This window comes from Temnothorax americanus, unplaced genomic scaffold, assembly GCF_048541705.1.
Source record: "Temnothorax americanus isolate GAGA-0224 unplaced genomic scaffold, ASM4854170v1 Scaffold145, whole genome shotgun sequence".
In the NCBI taxonomy this organism is placed as follows: domain Eukaryota; kingdom Metazoa; phylum Arthropoda; class Insecta; order Hymenoptera; family Formicidae; genus Temnothorax; species Temnothorax americanus.
In genome coordinates this window covers 150,245-169,384 of record NW_027509281.1, presented here as the reverse complement: position 1 = coordinate 169,384, position 19,140 = coordinate 150,245, and the positions used below count along the sequence as shown (strand labels likewise).

General features: G+C 35.7%; 2 protein-coding genes across 7 annotated transcripts in view; one reads left to right on the top strand and one right to left on the bottom strand.

Annotated features, from left to right (window-relative positions):
• LOC143894865 (uncharacterized) overlaps positions 1 to 19,140 on the top strand; it is a 78,790-nt gene that overhangs the window by 33,113 nt on the left and 26,537 nt on the right. For 4 of the 5 annotated variants that reach the window (XM_077401510.1, XM_077401512.1, XM_077401511.1 and 1 more), the window contains exon 10: positions 5,227 to 5,553. The exons of the other annotated variant lie outside the window; for it this stretch is intronic. In XM_077401510.1, the coding sequence (XP_077257636.1) occupies positions 5,227 to 5,381 (155 nt within the window). In that variant the 3' untranslated portion in view covers positions 5,382 to 5,553. Of the gene's footprint in view, positions 1 to 5,226; positions 5,554 to 19,140 lie in introns of those variants that run through there. 5 annotated transcript variants of the gene reach the window in all.
• LOC143894866 (uncharacterized) lies at positions 6,029 to 9,389 on the bottom strand. Of its 2 annotated transcripts, XR_013256189.1 has the most exons (4): positions 9,169 to 9,389; positions 6,913 to 9,034; positions 6,622 to 6,721; positions 6,029 to 6,351 (listed from the first exon to the last, which is right to left on the bottom strand). XR_013256189.1 is itself a non-coding variant. In XM_077401516.1 (2 exons), the coding sequence occupies exons 1-2, from the start codon at positions 9,219 to 9,221 to the stop codon at positions 8,128 to 8,130; spliced, it is 960 nt and encodes a 319-aa protein (XP_077257642.1). In that variant the 5' UTR covers positions 9,222 to 9,389; the 3' UTR covers positions 6,738 to 8,127. The 2 variants fall into 2 exon arrangements, 1 of the variants encoding a protein (XP_077257642.1); XM_077401516.1 differs by lacking the exons at positions 6,029 to 6,351; positions 6,622 to 6,721 and having other exon boundaries at positions 6,738 to 9,034.

Genomic DNA, 19,140 nt, shown 5'->3' with positions numbered 1-19,140 from the left:
TTCTTCTTACATCTTCCTCCATGTCTTCTGCTATTCGTCACGCTTTTTCCCTCTCGTGCTTGCCTTCCTCTTCTTTGCTTCTGGCTTCTCTCTCGTTTTTATCTCTCCTGGCCTCGTTTCTTTCTTTATAGTCTCTGTCCTCCTCTTTTATTTGATCCATCATCACTCTTTCTGACCTCTTTTCTTTTTGCCTCTTCTTTCCTTTTTCTCTTCTCCCTTTTATTTTCTTTCTCTCTCTCTACCTCTTTCCACCAGCATCCTCCCTCGTTCCATCCTTCAACGTCACTTTTTTCTTCCTCATCTACTGCCCTCTTCCCCCTTACCGCTCCGTCGCTGTATTCCCTCACCTTCTCCGTTTCTTCTTCCCTTCGTTCACTGCTCTCATCCGATCCTCTTTCCTCTGTCTCGTCCTGCCCCTCGCTCTTTTCGCTCTGCCTTTGTCGTTTCTCCAGCCTTTCCATTTGTCTTCTCATCTCTTTCATTTCTTTTTTTATTTCTTTGGTCTGTCGCTCTATTTTCTGTCCTACCTCCCTTATTTCCTTTATAACTTCTTTTATCCATTCCATCTCTTCCGTCCTCTGCTCGATCCTCTTCGTCCTCTCCTCTCCTGTCACTGCATTGAAATTGTTAGTGCTTATGACTGTCCATCTATCATTACCTGCCTCTGTTCTTCCTCCCCGCTTTCTCTTCTTTTTTTATCTACATTATTTACTTACTTTCTGTCTGCCTCTCTTTCGGTACGTTCCTTTTTCTCATTCTACTACTATTTCTACTTCTAACCTTTCGCTTATGTTTTTCTCGTCTTCCGCGCTTTCCATCAGTACGCCAACTTCATCGCCTCTCCTTCAGGTCTGCCATCCCTGCCCGCTCCCAGCGCCGTCTCTCCTCCCGTCTTCGCTCTGCGCGTGCGCCCTCTCGGCCCGTATCGTTTCTCTTCAGCCCTGCCAGCTCTGCCCGCTCACAGCGCCGTCCTGTCTCTCCTCCCGGTCTCGCTCCGCGCGCGCGCCCGTCGCTCAATCTTCTTCTTCTTCTTCTGTGAATGGCCTGAGAGCTATACAGCTCAAATACGGCCAGGACGAACCACTTGTCGTAAAGCCGTGAGGCGTGTCTATTTTCACATTGCACTGACGCGAGTATGTGTAGTTGTGTGTGTATGTCCGCGGTATCGGGAACTCGGGTTAATGCCGTGGGTTCGTTAGGCCCAAGGAACTGCGCGGATCACTTCCCCCTGCGGCCGCCCGTCGCTCAAGCCTGCACCGTTGCTGCGCCTCGACGCCCCGCAGTAGTGCCAACCCGCTCTTTTGGAGGGGCCGGCACCCCGCGCCGTCTCGACCGCAGCCGGTGCTTTCGCGTCTTACGCCATCTCCTCTCACCGTTTTCGTCTTGCACTGCAGCCTTCCGATCGCGTTCTCGCCAGCACGCCTGCGCTACCTTCCGTCTCCTTCGTTCTCATCCTCTCCTTCCGCTTTCTCCCTCGGTCCTAACCTATACGTCTCTTCCTTCTTGTGCCTTCTCGTTCTTGCTTCACTGACTGTTCCGCTTGTTCCCTTCAATTTCTCTTCTTCCTCTATATTTCCTCCGTCGATCCCATCGCTCCCCCAAGGTCCTCCTTCATTTTCCTTCCTTTTACTCCGTTTTCCCTGCGCTTCCTTCCATGATCCGTCTGTTCGCTCAGAAGGTCAAACGTTGTCCATCGACTAAAATAGGTATGATATAAGCTCTAACATCATCAAAATTCATGAAAATATTTTATGAATACTTAGAATTGATGAATTTGAAGATTTTCTTTTCATCTCTCGACTGACTAGAGAGTACCTGTAGAACCTCTTTAATAATTTCAGTTCTTCAGGAATGGGAGAATAATTATTAAAAGTACTACTACTTGGATCTGAAATAAAAGATCGAAGGATAAACATGCATGTATATTACATTGGAAACCCTGTTTGAAAACTTCATATTTTAATTTATTTATTTGACAATTTCAATTTTCAATTTATTTATAATAATTTTATATATTTATATAAGTAGGACTTGATTGTCTACGTCGCTAATTGTCCAATTTAACATAAAATTTTCTAATTAATTAGTTCACTGTAACAACTCTAAGCATTTGTATTTGCAATAATACAATTTTAGATGATAAGTTTAAACTTTAATGTACAATAGAGAATGTATTGCATTAAAATATTAATAATACAATCACAATTAATAATTATCATAATTACAAAGTAAGACTAATTATATACAATTGAAATTGAAATTTTCTTAACAACAGTATTATATATCAGTATACTTACAATGTAATTTAACTATTATTCTAATTGAAAGTACAATTTAATTAGAATAAAATATATTACATTATCTTAAAGTATCATGTGACGTTAAATTATAAATTAATTAGAATAATATATATTATGCTACAAATTAATCTACAATTGTCTTACCACAATATTACATAAACATACCTAACACTTAATAATGAAAATGTATTAATTATTATTATATATGACATAACCCTAATAACATATTGCAGTTAAAATAATATTATTTTGACATCATATTGTTCAAAAAATGACATAATATTGGGTGATAGAATAATGTCATTTTGACTGCGATATGTGTTACTTAGGAAACTTACCACAATCAGCATTTTCATCATTAAAAGTACTTAGGGTATTTTCTTCACAATCACCAGGTAAATTGTTTTGAAATTCGGTGACATTGCCAATGTTAAACTCAATATCATCGTCGGTCGGTGACATTACATTACAGTCAAAGTCAATGCCACTTGTAAGACACATTTCGTCCATGGTTGAGTCATGAGCAGTGGTATTGCTTTTTTGTGTGAAGAAGTCCGTTGAATGCTTCCCCAGTATGTACCATCGAAGTCTATAGCGAATATCTAATGCCGTGGGTCTATCGTTTGCTGCTTCCATTGATCGTATATAGCCGAACAAATTTTCCACTATGTCTTGGTTTAATTGACTTGTAATTACATATGACATTTCTGATTGAAATTTCTTCTTTAAATCACAATACAGATTTTGTAATGACGAATTACTTAAGAGAATTCCTTTTTGAAAAGGAAGCAGACTCTGTCGATTACCAACTTTCATATGTTTAATTATTGACGTGACTTTGGTAAGAATATTATTTTGCTGCACAAGATCAACACCAGTGAACACAGTTATATTGACATTATGTTGCTGTAACAAAATAAAATGTAACAAGTAATATTACAAAAGCATTTCCAGTAAGTTACTAGTTAGTTATTATTTCCTACTCATGTACATAACATGTTATATTGCTTATTTTATTACTGTTACATATGAGAAATATTGTTTGTTATTATTAATTAAATTGAATGGAATATAAATATTCTGTTACTTGTTATATTCATGTTATATTTTTGCTAACCTTACATATATATATATATATATATATATATATATATATATATATATATATATATGATTAGCAGAAGGGAAAGGTAGCAGAAATTTTTATAATAAAAATACAAAATAAATATACTTATTTGCTCATTTTTATTAATACAACATTACAAGATAACCTGTGCACAATACGATTATATTATTTTTTATAAACAATAAAAAGTTTTGTAGAGTCTTTGGTATTCAATACTAAAGTTAATATATATAATGAACTTTGGCTTATAGAAAATATTTCCCATATAGCCAGCTGAGTATAATATTTTGCTTGATTCAGATAAATCTACTTTTTTACATCAAAATCCATTGAATCAATCAGTAAACACAACTGTTACATGGAAAAATAAATATTTTTTGGACAAAGTTACCCTAATGGGCCAGTTAACCTATTTTACAGTACTTAAAAACATTATAAATACTTACAAACATTTTTTTAACCTATGACATTCAATACAAATAAAATATGTAATGCATTTAATACTTGCAAATAAAAATTTTTTTAATCTTTGGAATTCAACACAAATAAAATATGTAATGCATTTAAAAATATGTAGTAAACTTAAAAGTAATGGACAAGAATGAGAATACCATATAGCAGGCTGTTTGTTCTGCTTTTAATTTTAATTCTCCTTTTCCTCTCGATTTTTCCGTTGCTTTGCAAATCGGAACCACTCCGCAGATATTGTATCCAGGTCTTTTTCTGTTACAACGTGATGTCCCAAAATGATGTCTATAAAGAAAGGCAAAATCCTTTGAATTGTGTTCATTATGCAATATATTACAAAAAAATATATAGGTGAATATACCTTTCATTACTGTAATCACCAATAATTTTGATACAGCAAAGTTTTGTCTGCGTCCTTTCCAGGAACATTTAATTGCACATTCATTAGAAAAGACTTTTGCCAAAATATTTCTAACATGTTCTCTCGGTGAATGGCCTCCGATTTTTTGTAAAAAAGCTTCCTGTGTGTGTGAAATAAAACGATTTTATTAAGTATGCAAATAGAATCAAATTTTGTTTAGTTGTACTTACATATTCATTATATAAAGTTTTATCATTTTTCAACTCAGCTTCGATTTTTTTAATATCATCAACACATTTTAATGGTAAAAACGTCTTAATTCTTTCTGTATTAGATTTATTTTGACCGTTGCGAATATATTTGTTAGTCAGTTGTGCTGAAACATCATTTAATTCCAGGTGCATATTTGCTATAGCCCGCATTAAATTTTCGACATTTTCTGGAATAAAATAATATTTATAAATAAAAAAAAGATAAATCTGGATAAAGTAAAATTTTTATTTATTTCTTACTTTGTAGTTCTATACAACGCAATCAATTTTATATAATGATAAATATGAAAGAGAAGTAGATCTTTTTTGGCTTTAATGGCAATATTATAACTATACTTCCAAATTCGTTTAATTTTAAAATGTGACAAATATTGAATTTTTAAAAACGTATTTGTACGTGGAATTGGTACATTTATCAATTTATATATAAGTTTACAGTAAAAAAAAAGAACTTTACCGTCAATTCTCTCCAGAACATTTAATACAGTATTATTTTCTGTGCTCTTATTCGTATTCCACGTCCTTTCAGAACCACTACTTTCACTTTTAGATGCTGACATTTCAGAATGTTCTCTAACTAATTCACGTCCAGTTGTCTGCATCACTGAAATCCAAATTTAAAAAGATCCGTGTATGTTTTAGGATTAAAATACAAAAAAAATACGAACTTACCATCGTTTTGATTATTATTTGTTACAGATTTAACGCCAATATTAGCATTATTTTGGGAACTCTGTATTTCTAGATCTGTAGGCCATGCAGGAAGAGCTTTATCAATGTTCTGTTCGTTCCCCGAAAGATCATCTTCAGATTGTTCTTTGTTAATAGGTACATTTACTTGTTTTCTACCATAAACTTTCAACTTATTCTTAGAACTGGATCTACGATTATTCTTATCATTGTTCTTTTCTTTATTTTCATCTGTATCTGAATGATTGACGTGAATAATAGGTTTCTTTTTACGTTGCCCTTTACCCATGCATTGATCATCCGTTGATGTATAATTATCATCTTCTGCAGCTTTTCTCGCTTTCTCTACTGACGCTAAGAAAAAGACAAGAAATAAAATAATGCACAAATATATATATATATATATATATATATATATATATATATATACTACAAACATTTTCATAAATAAAGGTTATAATTCTTACCAAAGTATTTTTGTATTTTCACAGAGATTAAGCTCCACGACTTTCTGTCAGGGTCCGCACGTTTCGATATTAACGTTGATACGTTTTTTACAGAGGTTGGTGGCCACCAGCACATAACTTCATTGTCATCTTCATGTATCCAATTTGTCGGCACTTCCGACACGGTATTGTCGGAAAAACACACAACTGCATAAGCCATTCTACTAAACAAATAAGAATTTTGTGTGTATCAGACATTGCTTATGGGCCCCATGGCAAAATTGTAGAATTTTTTTTACTGAATTTCTTATATTCTTCAATGATATAGTCTATGTACAGGAAAATTCGTATTAACCTACACATACCTTTATACTAGACTGCAATTATTGCACTGAGGTATAGGCATGCGACGGTGTAACCGCGAAAATCACGTACACGTTCAGATACTTCCAGATTCTAGATACTTCGGATGACAAAGACCGGTGAGGCATCCGCTGCTGCCGGCACGAACCCGCCACGAGCGAGTCATGTGGGGTAATTGACCAATGAGCGCTCGCGGGGTCACTATATAAGGCGCAAAATGCGCACTCTGACGTAGGCAAACGCGGGAGATTTAAATACGGCCTGAGACTCACGTCTACGTTTACACTTTTTCGCTTCATTTAGTGACGCTTTTCTTCGACGCTCTCTATATTTTTTTACAAATAATAAACTTCTATTTATTATAAATAAAAATAAAGTTTAGTTTCTTGTAAATTTTATAACTGTTCTATTTTTATTTTATTCTAAATACAATAATATTGAAGTTAAAACAGCGAAACAAAATTAATATTTTTTTCTTGCATTTTTCCTACTTCTACAACGTACTTGATTTTATTCAATGTCATTCTTTTTAGCACCATTTTGAAAATATTGAAAGATGTGTAAAAATTATAAAAAATAAAAAAATTAATATTACCTTTAAGCGGCGAGTACATGAGAAAATAATATACTTCGTCGAAAAAACGCTTCTTAACAACATAGACATTTTGTGGAAATCACGTTTCTGTTTCGTGAAACTGTAAATAAGTAAATTTAATAAGTTAATTTTTCTTTTTTTATTGTACAATTGTATGTTCAAGTATACTGCATTATTAAAATTAGCGTTAATAAGTACATTTAAATAGAAATATTAGGTATATTAGAAAAAAATTATTCACATGCAATAAACAAAAAACTCTTATATTATATTAATATTTATTTGCCATACATAATTGTTAATTGTCATGATGAAGCAATGGGACAATTGCTGACGTATCTCGTCCTGATATAATTTTTAGACACTTGTTTTTAACTTCAGAGAGCAAAATAGTAACATTTTCATCATTTGAAGAATTATTAATTTCACAAATATTAAGACTTAAGGAGTTACAAGGTTCTGTAAACAACGGATTAATTGCTGAAAATAAATCACCAATAAGATATAGTTCATTCTCATTTATGATAATTTTGCTTACAACTAGTATCTCATTAGTTTTTAACAAACAGCAGTTATTCGGGTGTTTACTTGTAATTGTGAAATGCACTTAATATGCGTTCCTGTCTGTGCATAATAATATAATTGGATATGATTTTGATTCTTTTACAACGGGAATTTCATTTTCTTCGTGCAATCTATTACGTATTTGTTCCAATGGCTTTGGAGAATTTTGAACTTTGTCTCGTAAACTTTTTAAATAGTTTTCAAACTTGAAACAACTAAATTTGTCTAATGGGCCAAAAGTTTTAACTTCGTTAGACAAATGTAATAAATTGTGGATATTATATGACATGAATTGTCGTCCGTACAAAACTTCATAATTCTTAACAAAATATTCTAATAACTGACGAGCATAATCGTTTAATGCTATACATGTATTCGGATCACATAATATTCTTATTGCAATACTCAATGTAAGAAAATGAATATAATATGCAGCAGACAGTATTGACTTTAAAATTACTGGGCCTATATAAAGCAAAAATAATCGGAATTCTGTAGCTTTCCACTTATCGACCTCTGTTAAAGTGCGAGGTAATCTTGAAAATTTAGATGAAATTGACGATTTAGTTGCTACAGTTGCATCAGACAAATTTTTTTGATTATTTTTACTTAAACGACTATTGTGCGGACCTTTCACCCAGAAAAGGAGAAGACGTTTCATAACTCCTAAACATATTAAGTGCATGTAATCAATTGCAATTTGAATAACCATATCAATATTCAGTTCCTGTAAAATTGTATCACCTGTATGGTGTTCTTCTTGTTGTTTATTACGAAATGATTCGTCGGTTCTCATTGTAAAATTTGTTTCTGGAAAAACTACGGAGTTAATGTATTCTCCTTCCTGAGTACATTTATGACAGCAAAAATAACCAGAATGGCTTTTTGTAGACATCACAAAAGCCATTGCTGGAGCATCACAGACAATGCCTGCAATTTCAACTAAACATTTCTTTCCGCTATAAAAAAACCATTTTGTTGAATTTCTGTCATTTCATTAACAAAAGGTCGTAAAAATTCATTTGCATTTGTTGGTTTCGAGTACCCGTGATAAATTCCTACAGCGAATGGTCTTATATAAACATCTGCTTGGATGGACACCAAAATAGGCCAAAATTGGCTTCCGGAACTTTTCGACAAAGACATTCCGTCACAGTTAATTAACAATTTCACAGAATCTGGAACTTGTACGAAATATTTTTCTATTGACCGCTGAAGACCGACGACAAGTCCAAAATGTACATAAGAACCGTTTCCCACCGTTGTCGTAATTTCACTAATTCGGGGTGTGTGCATTAAAGTTCGGACGTCTTGAGGCAAAGTTTTATGTCCATTATTACGCAATATTGTTAATAATTTTTTAACAGACCTGTGAGAAATCCTCTCTGTATTTACCCAAGATCGTAATTTACTTTGTAAATTATTCTCACTTTTGTTTTCATCAAAATCCAAATTTTGGTTTTCTATTATATCAATCTCTGAGAAATTTGAACCTGAAGAGGAAGTATGTTGCTCCATTTCAATCTGCACCGCATCTTCTTCATAATTCTCAACTACAGGTGAAGTACGTGAAGTGACAGATGAAAACTCTGAATTCGAAGGGCAGAGATGTCCAAAATTGTCACCAACGGTTGATTCGTTGTTAGTAACATTAATAGATGTCGAATGAGTTGGAGTGTTTATTTCCACACAGACTACATTGTCTAATGCAAGATCTGAAGAAAGACCACTATTTGTATTAGAGATATCCGTATTTCTGTAGGATTCAATTTTTTGAGAAATCAGCTGATTTTTTCGTCTCTTCGACAAATATTGTAGGTCTTTTGGCATCTTTTTATAATAATTACCACTAAAATTAAATTAAATTTTTATATTTAATAAAATAACCATGAAATATTTAAAAAAATATAGTAAGAATTAATTATCATATAAACATAATGCGAATATTTATGATTTTTTGTAATAACTTCTCATTGTACATACCTGGATATTATATTTATAGCTATATATGTTTGTTCTCGTTTGGTCACTACCATCGATCAACACGTGCCTTTTGTCCTCCTCAAGGATATACGTGGTTATTTGGCACATTTCTCCAATGTTCCTCTAGCCCCCGCAACAAATCTCTTTCCCGACAGTTATAATAATCACTTTGGTCCAATTAAAGGTTAAGAGCAACACGTGCTTTCTCCACGGCGGTTAAGACCATCGACGCATATGTCGATATGTCGCATATGTCGATTCTATATATATATATTTTTTTTCAGCCTAAGGGTTGGTTTATAATAGCCGTAACCGTTGATTTAAGCCGTAATCTTTAAGAAATTGACCAATCACAGTCGATTATTCTTCTCACATTCGACTGTGATTGGTCAATTTCTTAAAGATTACGGCTTAAATCAACGGTTACGGCTATTATAAATCAACCCTAAATGGGAACTTTCACTATGGCTGCGTTCGGGAAGCGAGCTATCAACCTTAATGCATATATAATTGTATTCTTATTACATCTAATTAGCGATAAAAATAGTATGACTCAATTTAATTATTATGATCCATTTTCCGACCCCTGATGGACAAGTTACGCACTGTGTGCAAAATTAATATAACATTAACGTGTTTTGCAAATAACGTTTGTAATATCATCTATGTCTTACAAATTACATTTTCGTAATATTACAAATCTTCTTATCCAATATTACCTGAATATAAGTTTTTATATATCCAATATGTATTCTAAATGTGTGTAAATCTGGTAATATTACTTATAAATAACCTTTTATATTATAGTTACGTTGTACAGAGTATAACAGGCGTAATATTACTTGTAACTTCTCAGTTATAAAACTGTTAGAAACTGTGTTCACTGGGAAATGAAAGTATTATCTACATAGGTATATATATATATATATATATATATATATATATATATATACATACTCAAATCATTTTCTATCACAGTTGCGTTGTCCTCTGCAAATTCCATTGGAATTGCATCAGATTTTAATTTCCGAGATTTTACAGGGCTATAGTTCGGTAGTAACTTGCGTAAAAAGGATCGATCTTTGTATTGTGAAAAATGGAAATGTTGGGAACAAATCCGAGCTAGATAAACAAATTTGAAATAATATATTTCATCAACTTTATTATATTTTGTTATTATTAATTTGTTAAATTTTATTTACGAACTGTCAGTACTATATATACATACCGTTGTTTGGATTAACATTCTCTTTGCAAAATGTTTTCCATTTCTCAATCATTTCTTTATTTTTTGGAATTGAAAAATATCGTACATTTTTATACTTTTGTGACGTATTTTTACATGTTTTAAATGAACACGACGGCATTTTAAAGACAATTGTTTATATTCATAAAACTGTATAATTACCCACTGCTGCAAAACTGTATAACCTAATCTAGATACTAGAATCTAGTAACTGATCTCAGTTACTATTTTCAAGATGGCGGAAACTTGGTGCTGCGCAGAACGTGACGAAAACTCGTCGGGAAAATAGCACATTTTGTTACTTCTACCATGCAATTTATTTACTTCCGCTTGAAGATGAAGGGGAATTCGGCGAGGTACCTGCTTAATAGTTCGAGAATCACACAATTTTATGCTATGACATAAAACATCACAATTCCCAGCAACGATATTTTCAGAGAAGACATGACAAAATTCCTTCAAGAAATCAGAAAAGACAAGTTTCTATAAAAGATCTAAATGTGAGGATCTTTGTTCAAATATCGGAAAAAGAGCAGAACAGTCCTTTATTCGAGAACAAATTAGCCCGCGCTCACCCTCAACACTCTTCGTCAAACCGAGAGTGTTCTCGAGAAATTCATCTAAAATTTCCGCTTTAGCAAGAAAATATATTCCAATAATACATTCGTCGTTAATATCCGCGACATAAAAAGGCATCTCGAAATTATATTGGTACGGTACATATTTTTCGGGCTCCCCTGATTGATTATCACTGTCGGAGTTACAACAAAGGTTTTTACCAAGAGAGCCGCAAGAAAATATCAAAATTCGGAAAAGGCCCTATTGTAAATAATTACCAATATTTGTTAATGTTGGGTGTGTCTTGCGCGTTTGAATAGCGCGCGTGTTAGTGTGTGTGCGCAGTATGGATATGACGGCGGTGCTCTTGTTCGTTTTCCGGTTCCTGTGTGCTCGGCTTCTTCCGTTATTTCGTTATTTCGTTATTCCGAACATCTGAATCATCTGAAACTTCCACCCGAGAAAGTTTGTTCCGTCAAATTTAAACACGTGTCTCATCGATAGTTTATTCGACATTTTTTGCTTGTTTCGCCGTTTACGTCCCTTATTCGTTTGCAAACACCTATAAAAACTTAACAAAACTCAATTTTACCTCGACGTTTTCTTTCAGCGATTAAAGCATAAGAAGTGAAGAAAACTTTGTCTTGCGTTCAAGTTATGGGCCCAAGCACGATTTTCTCGGTGCTTTAGTGAGTTGTCAAGCGGCGGAAAGTATACGCGTGTATGGTGTCGGTCATATATTGGGGGCTTGTATAAGTTTTTGTCAGTGTTCGCAAACGAGTAAGGGAGGTGAACAGTGAAACAAGCAAAAATGTCGAGTGAACTATCGACGAGACACGTATCTAAATTTGACTGAACGAATTTTCTTGGGTGGAAGTTTCAGATGACTCAGGTGTTCGTCGCGTACGATATCGATGCCGTGAAAGGTAACAGAATTATGCCGGCAAACAGTGCGTTGGCGGAAGGCAAAATATGGATCAACGATAATGCGAGGACTATGTTTGTCATATCCTTGTCGATGGAATATACTCGGCTCGAGTGTCTTTGAGTGTCTTCTGACATATTCTACTGCAAAAGAGATGTGGGATAAACTTGGAACAATTTACGCGCATAAGTCGGCCTTGAACAGACAACTATTAACGCAGCAGTTTCATGAATATCGCATGGACCGACGGACACAGTAGTGCAGCACATGGTCAAGATGCAAAATATGGTAAAATAGCTCATGAATCTCGGAGAAAACGTCTTGGATGTTAATAGCAAAATATTGGCGAGCTTAGCGGCAAAATTTTTGGCCGAGGGATAGCGTTGATCCTGATAGGAAGACGGTCGAATAAAAAATCCGGTTAAACGCTGATACGAGAGAAGTGCGTTAGCTGCGATGAAGATCAACAAAGTGACTAATTTTAAAGACTCTAAAATTAAGGACAAAGGCAAAAAGAAGAAGCGTCGAGATGAAAAGGACGTTGAGTGCTATTGCTGTTGGCCAGGCCAAGAGGCATTACGCGCGATTGTTCTTAACATAAATAAAAAAAGTGACCGCGGCGAGGACGACTCACAAGATTGCGCGTTTGTAATAACATATGCAGAGAGTTAACATAAGCGCGTACCTTGGCGAAAATAAGAAGCTTTATAAAGCGTTGACAACCGTTCGATGAGGGTTTTTAAGAGTTTATACGCTTTCAAACTTTGTAAGAACGCTTACACAACGCCGTTAGGTTTTAAATGCTTTTAAAACGCTTATCAAACGGTACATATAACGTTTCGTGAAAGTTCTGCAATGTTGAGAAGACGCTTTTCAGAGTACGTTTAGTAAACGCTGATTTACTTTCGTGCAGAGAGTTTCTTGTCAGACTTTTCAAACGTTTAGCAAATGTTTTTCCCAACGCTGTAAGACAAGTGTTTTTCCTCTGTTCAGCAAATACTTTTTTAATGCGGCGAATTATAGGGCGTTTACGCAAACGGCTTGGAAACGCCAAAGAAACGTTTTTCCCGACGCTGTAATACGAGCGTTTTCCCTCCATTCAGCAAACGCTCTTCCAACAACGCCGCTAGGCGGTGCATCTTTTTCGCATTTAAAATACATCTAACCACGTATATAAGCAAATCCCCTGTAAGGCGAAAAGTAGATTCGATTTAAAAATTTCCATTATCATTAATAAAAATTATTTTTCTAACGACAAGAGTAAACGCTTGTTAAACGCTCGATAGAAGCTGCATGCAGTTTCCAATGAAGAAGAACGTTTCAAAGCATTTGTAGCGTCAAGTAGACCACAGCCGTAAACGCTTATTTTTGTGCAAACTCTCAAAAACGCTATGTACAAACGCCTTTCAAACGCTGCAGTGCACGAATTTTTGCTCTATGAAATCTTTACTGATCGTTTCCAAACTCTCAACGAACTTCCGCAAACGCTCACGTAAACGCCAAAGAAACGTTCACGAAACTTCTCATTTTCGCCAGGGTAGAGATGAAGCGCGGTCGGTACAAGGGGCCATCTAGTGACCAAAGGCACGAATTGCTCGGTATTGATCAAAAAGACGTTTAGTACATTGACAGTGGTTGCTCGAAACACGTCACGTTTCGAAAAGACTGATTCGCGGAGTTCCGTCAGAAGAGAGACGGCTGCACAATATCGCGATAATGGAGAGTGTATTGTGACTGGTGAAGGAACTGTGAATGTGGACAATGAATAGTGTGTGACGACGGTAAGCCCGCATTGAGAACGTTTTGTATGTGCCGGATGTTCAAGAAAATTTATTTTTGGTTGGCACTTTGAGAGGTTACCTAATGTTTCGCGAGAACGATACATTGGTGATGCGCGACGACGAAGTCATTGCAACTGGCGTATAGCAGTCAAATAAAATATGTAGACTATTCTCCCGCGTAAAAATACCGGGGTGTGTCAACGAAGCTATCGTGTCCAATGACTAGTCTGAGAGTCTGGCATGAGCGTCTCGGACATTTGAACAAACGTGCATTAAGTGAACTGATGAGTAAAGACCTCGTAAGCAGCATCAAAGTGACTGATAAGAGTAACTTTTTCTGTGATGTTTGCCAACTTGGGAAATCACACAAATTACCCTTTAATAAGACTGTCGAAAAAGTGAGTAGGTGGCCGGGCGAGTTTATTTATAGTAATGCGTGCGGGCCAATGTCGACGGAGTTGATAAAAGGTGCGAAGTTCTGTGTGGTTCTAGGACAATGCTTCAGGCTTTAGAAACGTGTTTTTCTGAAGACATAAATCATACGAGAGTTTTAAAATATTTGAACGTGCATCTGCAAATAAATTCGGTTGAGTTATGAAGATTGCATAGTGACAACGGTCAAATACTGCAATAATGGAGTACATACAGGGATTAAACACGAGACGAGTGGTCCATACACTCCCGAACAAAATGATAAGGCAAAGAGAGACAACAGGACGATGTGGAGCGCGAACGATGATGCAGACAAAAATCGAGCTACGTTTGTGGGCGGAGGCAGTAATCACCGCAGTGTACAAGATGCTTCTGCAACATACACATCAGTATGTTGGGTTGCCTATCTGTTTACCGGGGCAAGCTTTACTCGACTTACAGAATAAGATTAGAATGCAAGTTTGGCGTAAAGTGGCAAAAGAGATATTAGTTTTTACAACTCTAATATAGAGTATAATTATAAAATTTAATAATATAAATGAAATTAATAGAAAATAACAACCTAGATACAATTTAAGGAACAAATTTGGACAAAATTTATTTTTAATCTTAAAATATGCTTACAACAAATGTTCTCCGTAACTACCATTTTGTTCTAAATATAAAGCGATTCTACACATAAAATTTTCTCACTTTTTTGAGCATGAGAAGAGTGATCTTTGCACACGCGTTGCGAATTGAATTTCTCAGAGTTTCCGTATTTTCCAGCAGAGTTTGATAGACTTTATTTTGTAAGAAACCCCATGCGAAAAAATTTATAAGTGTGAGATCCGGGGAGCGTGGTGGCTACTTCTGATGACCACGAAGTCCGATCCATCTCCTGAGAAATTTTTGATTTAAAACGTTTCTTACTAAAACAGAAGCGTGGGTTGAATGTTTATCCTAGTAGCTAATCTTTTTTTCTGTAAATGGCATCATGAATGACGGAAATTTCGCAAAGATTGCTCTAAAATGATTCGTCATAACACAACAGTTTTGTTAGAATAAAATTTTTAAATAATGTTTGTAAAAAATTAGATAAATGTGCAATGTTTCATGTTTCATGTAAAACATTTCTACATTATAATTTAAAAATAATTTATTGTATTTTTATGAGCATATATGGATTAATTTGATCTTTTATACATATTTCTATTTCGAAATTAATTGCGCCCTCTAGGTATAAATCAATTTTTGCTGAATTTAACATACCAACAATTTACGAGAAAGTGCTGTGTGGACCTGACGAGTAAAGCTCAGTTGCGCATAGAATAAATTGGATAGTTAGCAAGTTAAATCAATTGACAGTGCCAATCGGACACAGTAGGAAACGGACACACGACGGTTACAATCGGACACAGCGTTAATCGGACACAGTGATAATCGGACATAGTGCCAATCGGACACAATTGGAAACGGACACATGATGGTTGCAATCGGACACAGTGGAAACGGACAGTGACAATCGGACACATTAATTACCAATTGGACACAGTGATAATTGGACACAGTGCCAATCGGACACGTAGGAAACGGACACACGGTGGTTGCAATCGGACACAGTGCTAATCAGACATAGTGTTAATCGGACACAGTAGAAAATGGACACACGATGGTTGCAATCGAACACAGCAAGAAACGTACACATAGCCCAGTATTCATATAGTTTGATCTTATATTTAAGACTGTTTTAAGTACAATCTTAAGATGTTGTAAATCAATCACAGAGCCATATTCTACACATTGTTGTATTTGTGATATCATGCTCCGTGACAGTTTTTCTAACATTAAAATTATTTCTAATGACACTGCACTTTTGCTGTTTTTCATAATAATTCTGTACAAAGTACTCTCTTTGGTAAATCTGAAGAATAGTGGCCTTTTCACCGATTTCGTTGAACTTAAGCTTAATCGACGCGTTTTTGCGTGAAACAAAAGAATCTAGCAGAAAAAAGTGTCGCTCTGCCCCGTGAAGCGAGATATTAAACGTTAAAGTTGACAGGAATCAGGTTATGATTCCTGTTATACCGACGAGATTATACCGATTATACCCCGAGCGTGCGTCAGGCCGCTGTCGCCGCCTTTCCACCGAGGTCCGATTTTTTCTCACTGGGGAGAGGGAGGAAGAGAGCTTAGTTTATCCCCTCTCCCCTGGACCGTTACCCAATGCCCCCATGGTCGAGGGGGTGCGGGTTGGCGTTTTCCGCGAACTCTCCCCTTCTTCTGGGAGCTCGCTTTACGAAGGCGCTTTCCGCGCCTTTCCGCCTCCTCCTTCTGCGCCATTACTTGACCGCAACAGGGTCGTTGCCGCCGCATGGGAGACGGTTCCGTACGCTCATGACACCCTGGTGGCCATCACTCGTTGAACGCGACACATTAGCATCTTAGAGCGTTCGGTGGTTGCCAGTTGAGGAGCCCAGACTGATGGCTCGTATAATTCCACGGCGCTGACCGTCCCCGCGTAAAGTCGGCGAACACGCCCACTCGCCCCTCCCAGGTTCGGCAACAGCCTACAGAGGCTGTTGGCCACACCTATTGCCCTGGGAGTAATAAGGCGAGACCTGCTGTGTTTGATTTATTCTGTGCGCAACTGGGATCTCCCCGACCTGACGTGTCCTAGTGAAAAGGAGCTATCAAAGAGGAGCTCAAGGCTCACGAGAAAAATAACACGTGACAGATAATACCCAGAGATCATGAACAAAGGACGATTGTTATAAGATGGATGTTCAAGGTAATTCAAGGAATAGATAGAAGTGCGCTGCGGTTATGTGCCAGAAGCTTTCTTCAGGAGAAAAGAGTGGACTACAAGACCTCACCGTAGTTCGTTACGATTCATTGCAAGTACTGTTGGCGATAGCAGTCACCCATGAGAACCTCGAGATGGTTCAATTTGGTACAGCGTTTCTATATGGTGAACTAGAAGAGGAAATTCATATAGAACTGCCAGCGGGTCTGAAAAACGAAAACAATGCCAGTGAAGTAGTGTGTTGATTAAAGAAATCGCTATATATGGACTAAAACTAGCACCGCGGTGCTAGAATCGCAAGTTTCGTGATTTTTTGAAACGGTTTAAGTTCAAGTAAACAGATGCTGATGAGTGCATCTTTTATAATAATTATCAGCGATATATCTTGAGCTGTTTGTTGACGATGGTTTCGTAGCGTGCGAATCTCAAAAAGTGTTAGACATAATTATCGAAAACTTAAGAAGTACGTTTGACTCTCAGTGACTGTAGTAGCTTTGACGGGTTGAAATTTATTTGAGATAGAGAAAGAAAAACAATGTTCCTGCATCACAGTGCATACACGCAGAAATTCTCGAAAGATTTAGTATGAATGATGCAAAAGTAGTATCTGTTCCAGCAGATCCTTATGTAATACTAGAGCCCGTAGAATCTGAAGAAAAGGAGTTGTCTAATGTACTATATCGCGAAGCAGTCGGATCGCTTATGTTTCTTGCTACTGTATCGCGTCTACATATAACATATACGGTCAATATCGCCAGTAAATTTTTAAATAATTCCAAAGAAAGTTGGTGAGCGGTAAAGAGAATTTTTGTATTTTTAGTCGCTACGAAAAATGTAGGCATAATGTACCAAAGCGGTGAAAGCGCATCAGACTTAATATATATAATAGGATTTTCAGATGCTGATTATGCAAGAGATCTTGAGGCGAGGTGTTTCACAACGGGTTATATATCTAAGAGGATATCTATACACGTACAAGTTTGACTCGCAAGTCCGGTTCGGCGAGCTTGATTCGCGAGCCGGACTCGAACGTTTTTTCACCATACACGAAAAGAAAATGTACGAATTTGGCTCATCTTACATCAAGCCCAGCTCGTGACATCCCACCCACGCACGAGTAAAGACCGAACCGAGCCGGGCTTACGAACCAAACGCATACATGTATAGACCCCCTAAGGCTGCGTTCGGAAACTTTACCCGGGGGCACCTGCCGAGACTCACGCTGTTCGAAAACGTTCGGGTCGTAGTGTGACAGAGATGAACTCGTTCAGAAACTTCACCCGGGTGCACCTCAGGAAGAACATTTTTCACTCTGAAATTTAAGGGTGAATGCGAGTAACTTATTACATTTGGCGGAATTTTTAAACTGTAGCAATGGAGTTTTTTCTTCTATGGAACTGTTCGGAATGGATTCCGATTGAAATTATTCCGTTTTCTCTAAAAAAAAAAACAATAAAAATCTAGGGAATAATTGAATTTTATTTGGAATTTATTTCGAACATTTCCAGTCGGTTCTAGTTACATCTCTGTGTCCAATAATACTTCGTATACAATACACCAGGTATTACGTATCTTTTCTCTTCGAACCTTCGAAGCGAGGCTGGCGAATATCGCGTACTGTGCGTTAAATACTTGAATTCGTAGTTTCATTATATATTTTCGGTAAAAAAATTTCTATATAAAAACATATTTAAATATATATAATTACATAATATTATATAAAATATTATATAAAATATGTCCATATATGTCCATATTTTTTTTATCATGTATAATCTTTGTTCGTATGTACAAGAAAAATAATAAGAAAGAGAATTAGAAAATAATTAAAAGGATAATTTTTGCATTGTTTATTTACTTGCTTAGATATAATCATATACATATAATCATATATAAATGTAATAATTGTGTATAAGATATAATTATATATGAGCAAATTTTTCACAATTTCTTAGATTATTTTTTGTAAAAAAAAACTGCAATAATTATTTTTTAAATTATTTTTTAATTTTTCTTATTATTTTTTTTGTACATACAAACAGAGATTATACAAGAGAAAAAACATAGTATGGTTATATATGGACATATTTCATATATATTTTATGTAATATTAGATAAATAGATGATAAATAAACTGTTTGCCTTGTGGCATTGAAAGGGGGTATTACAATACAATTTTACAATAATGCCATATCACTATTACAGTCTGCATTTAATAAAAAACAAAAAAAAAACAAAAAAACGC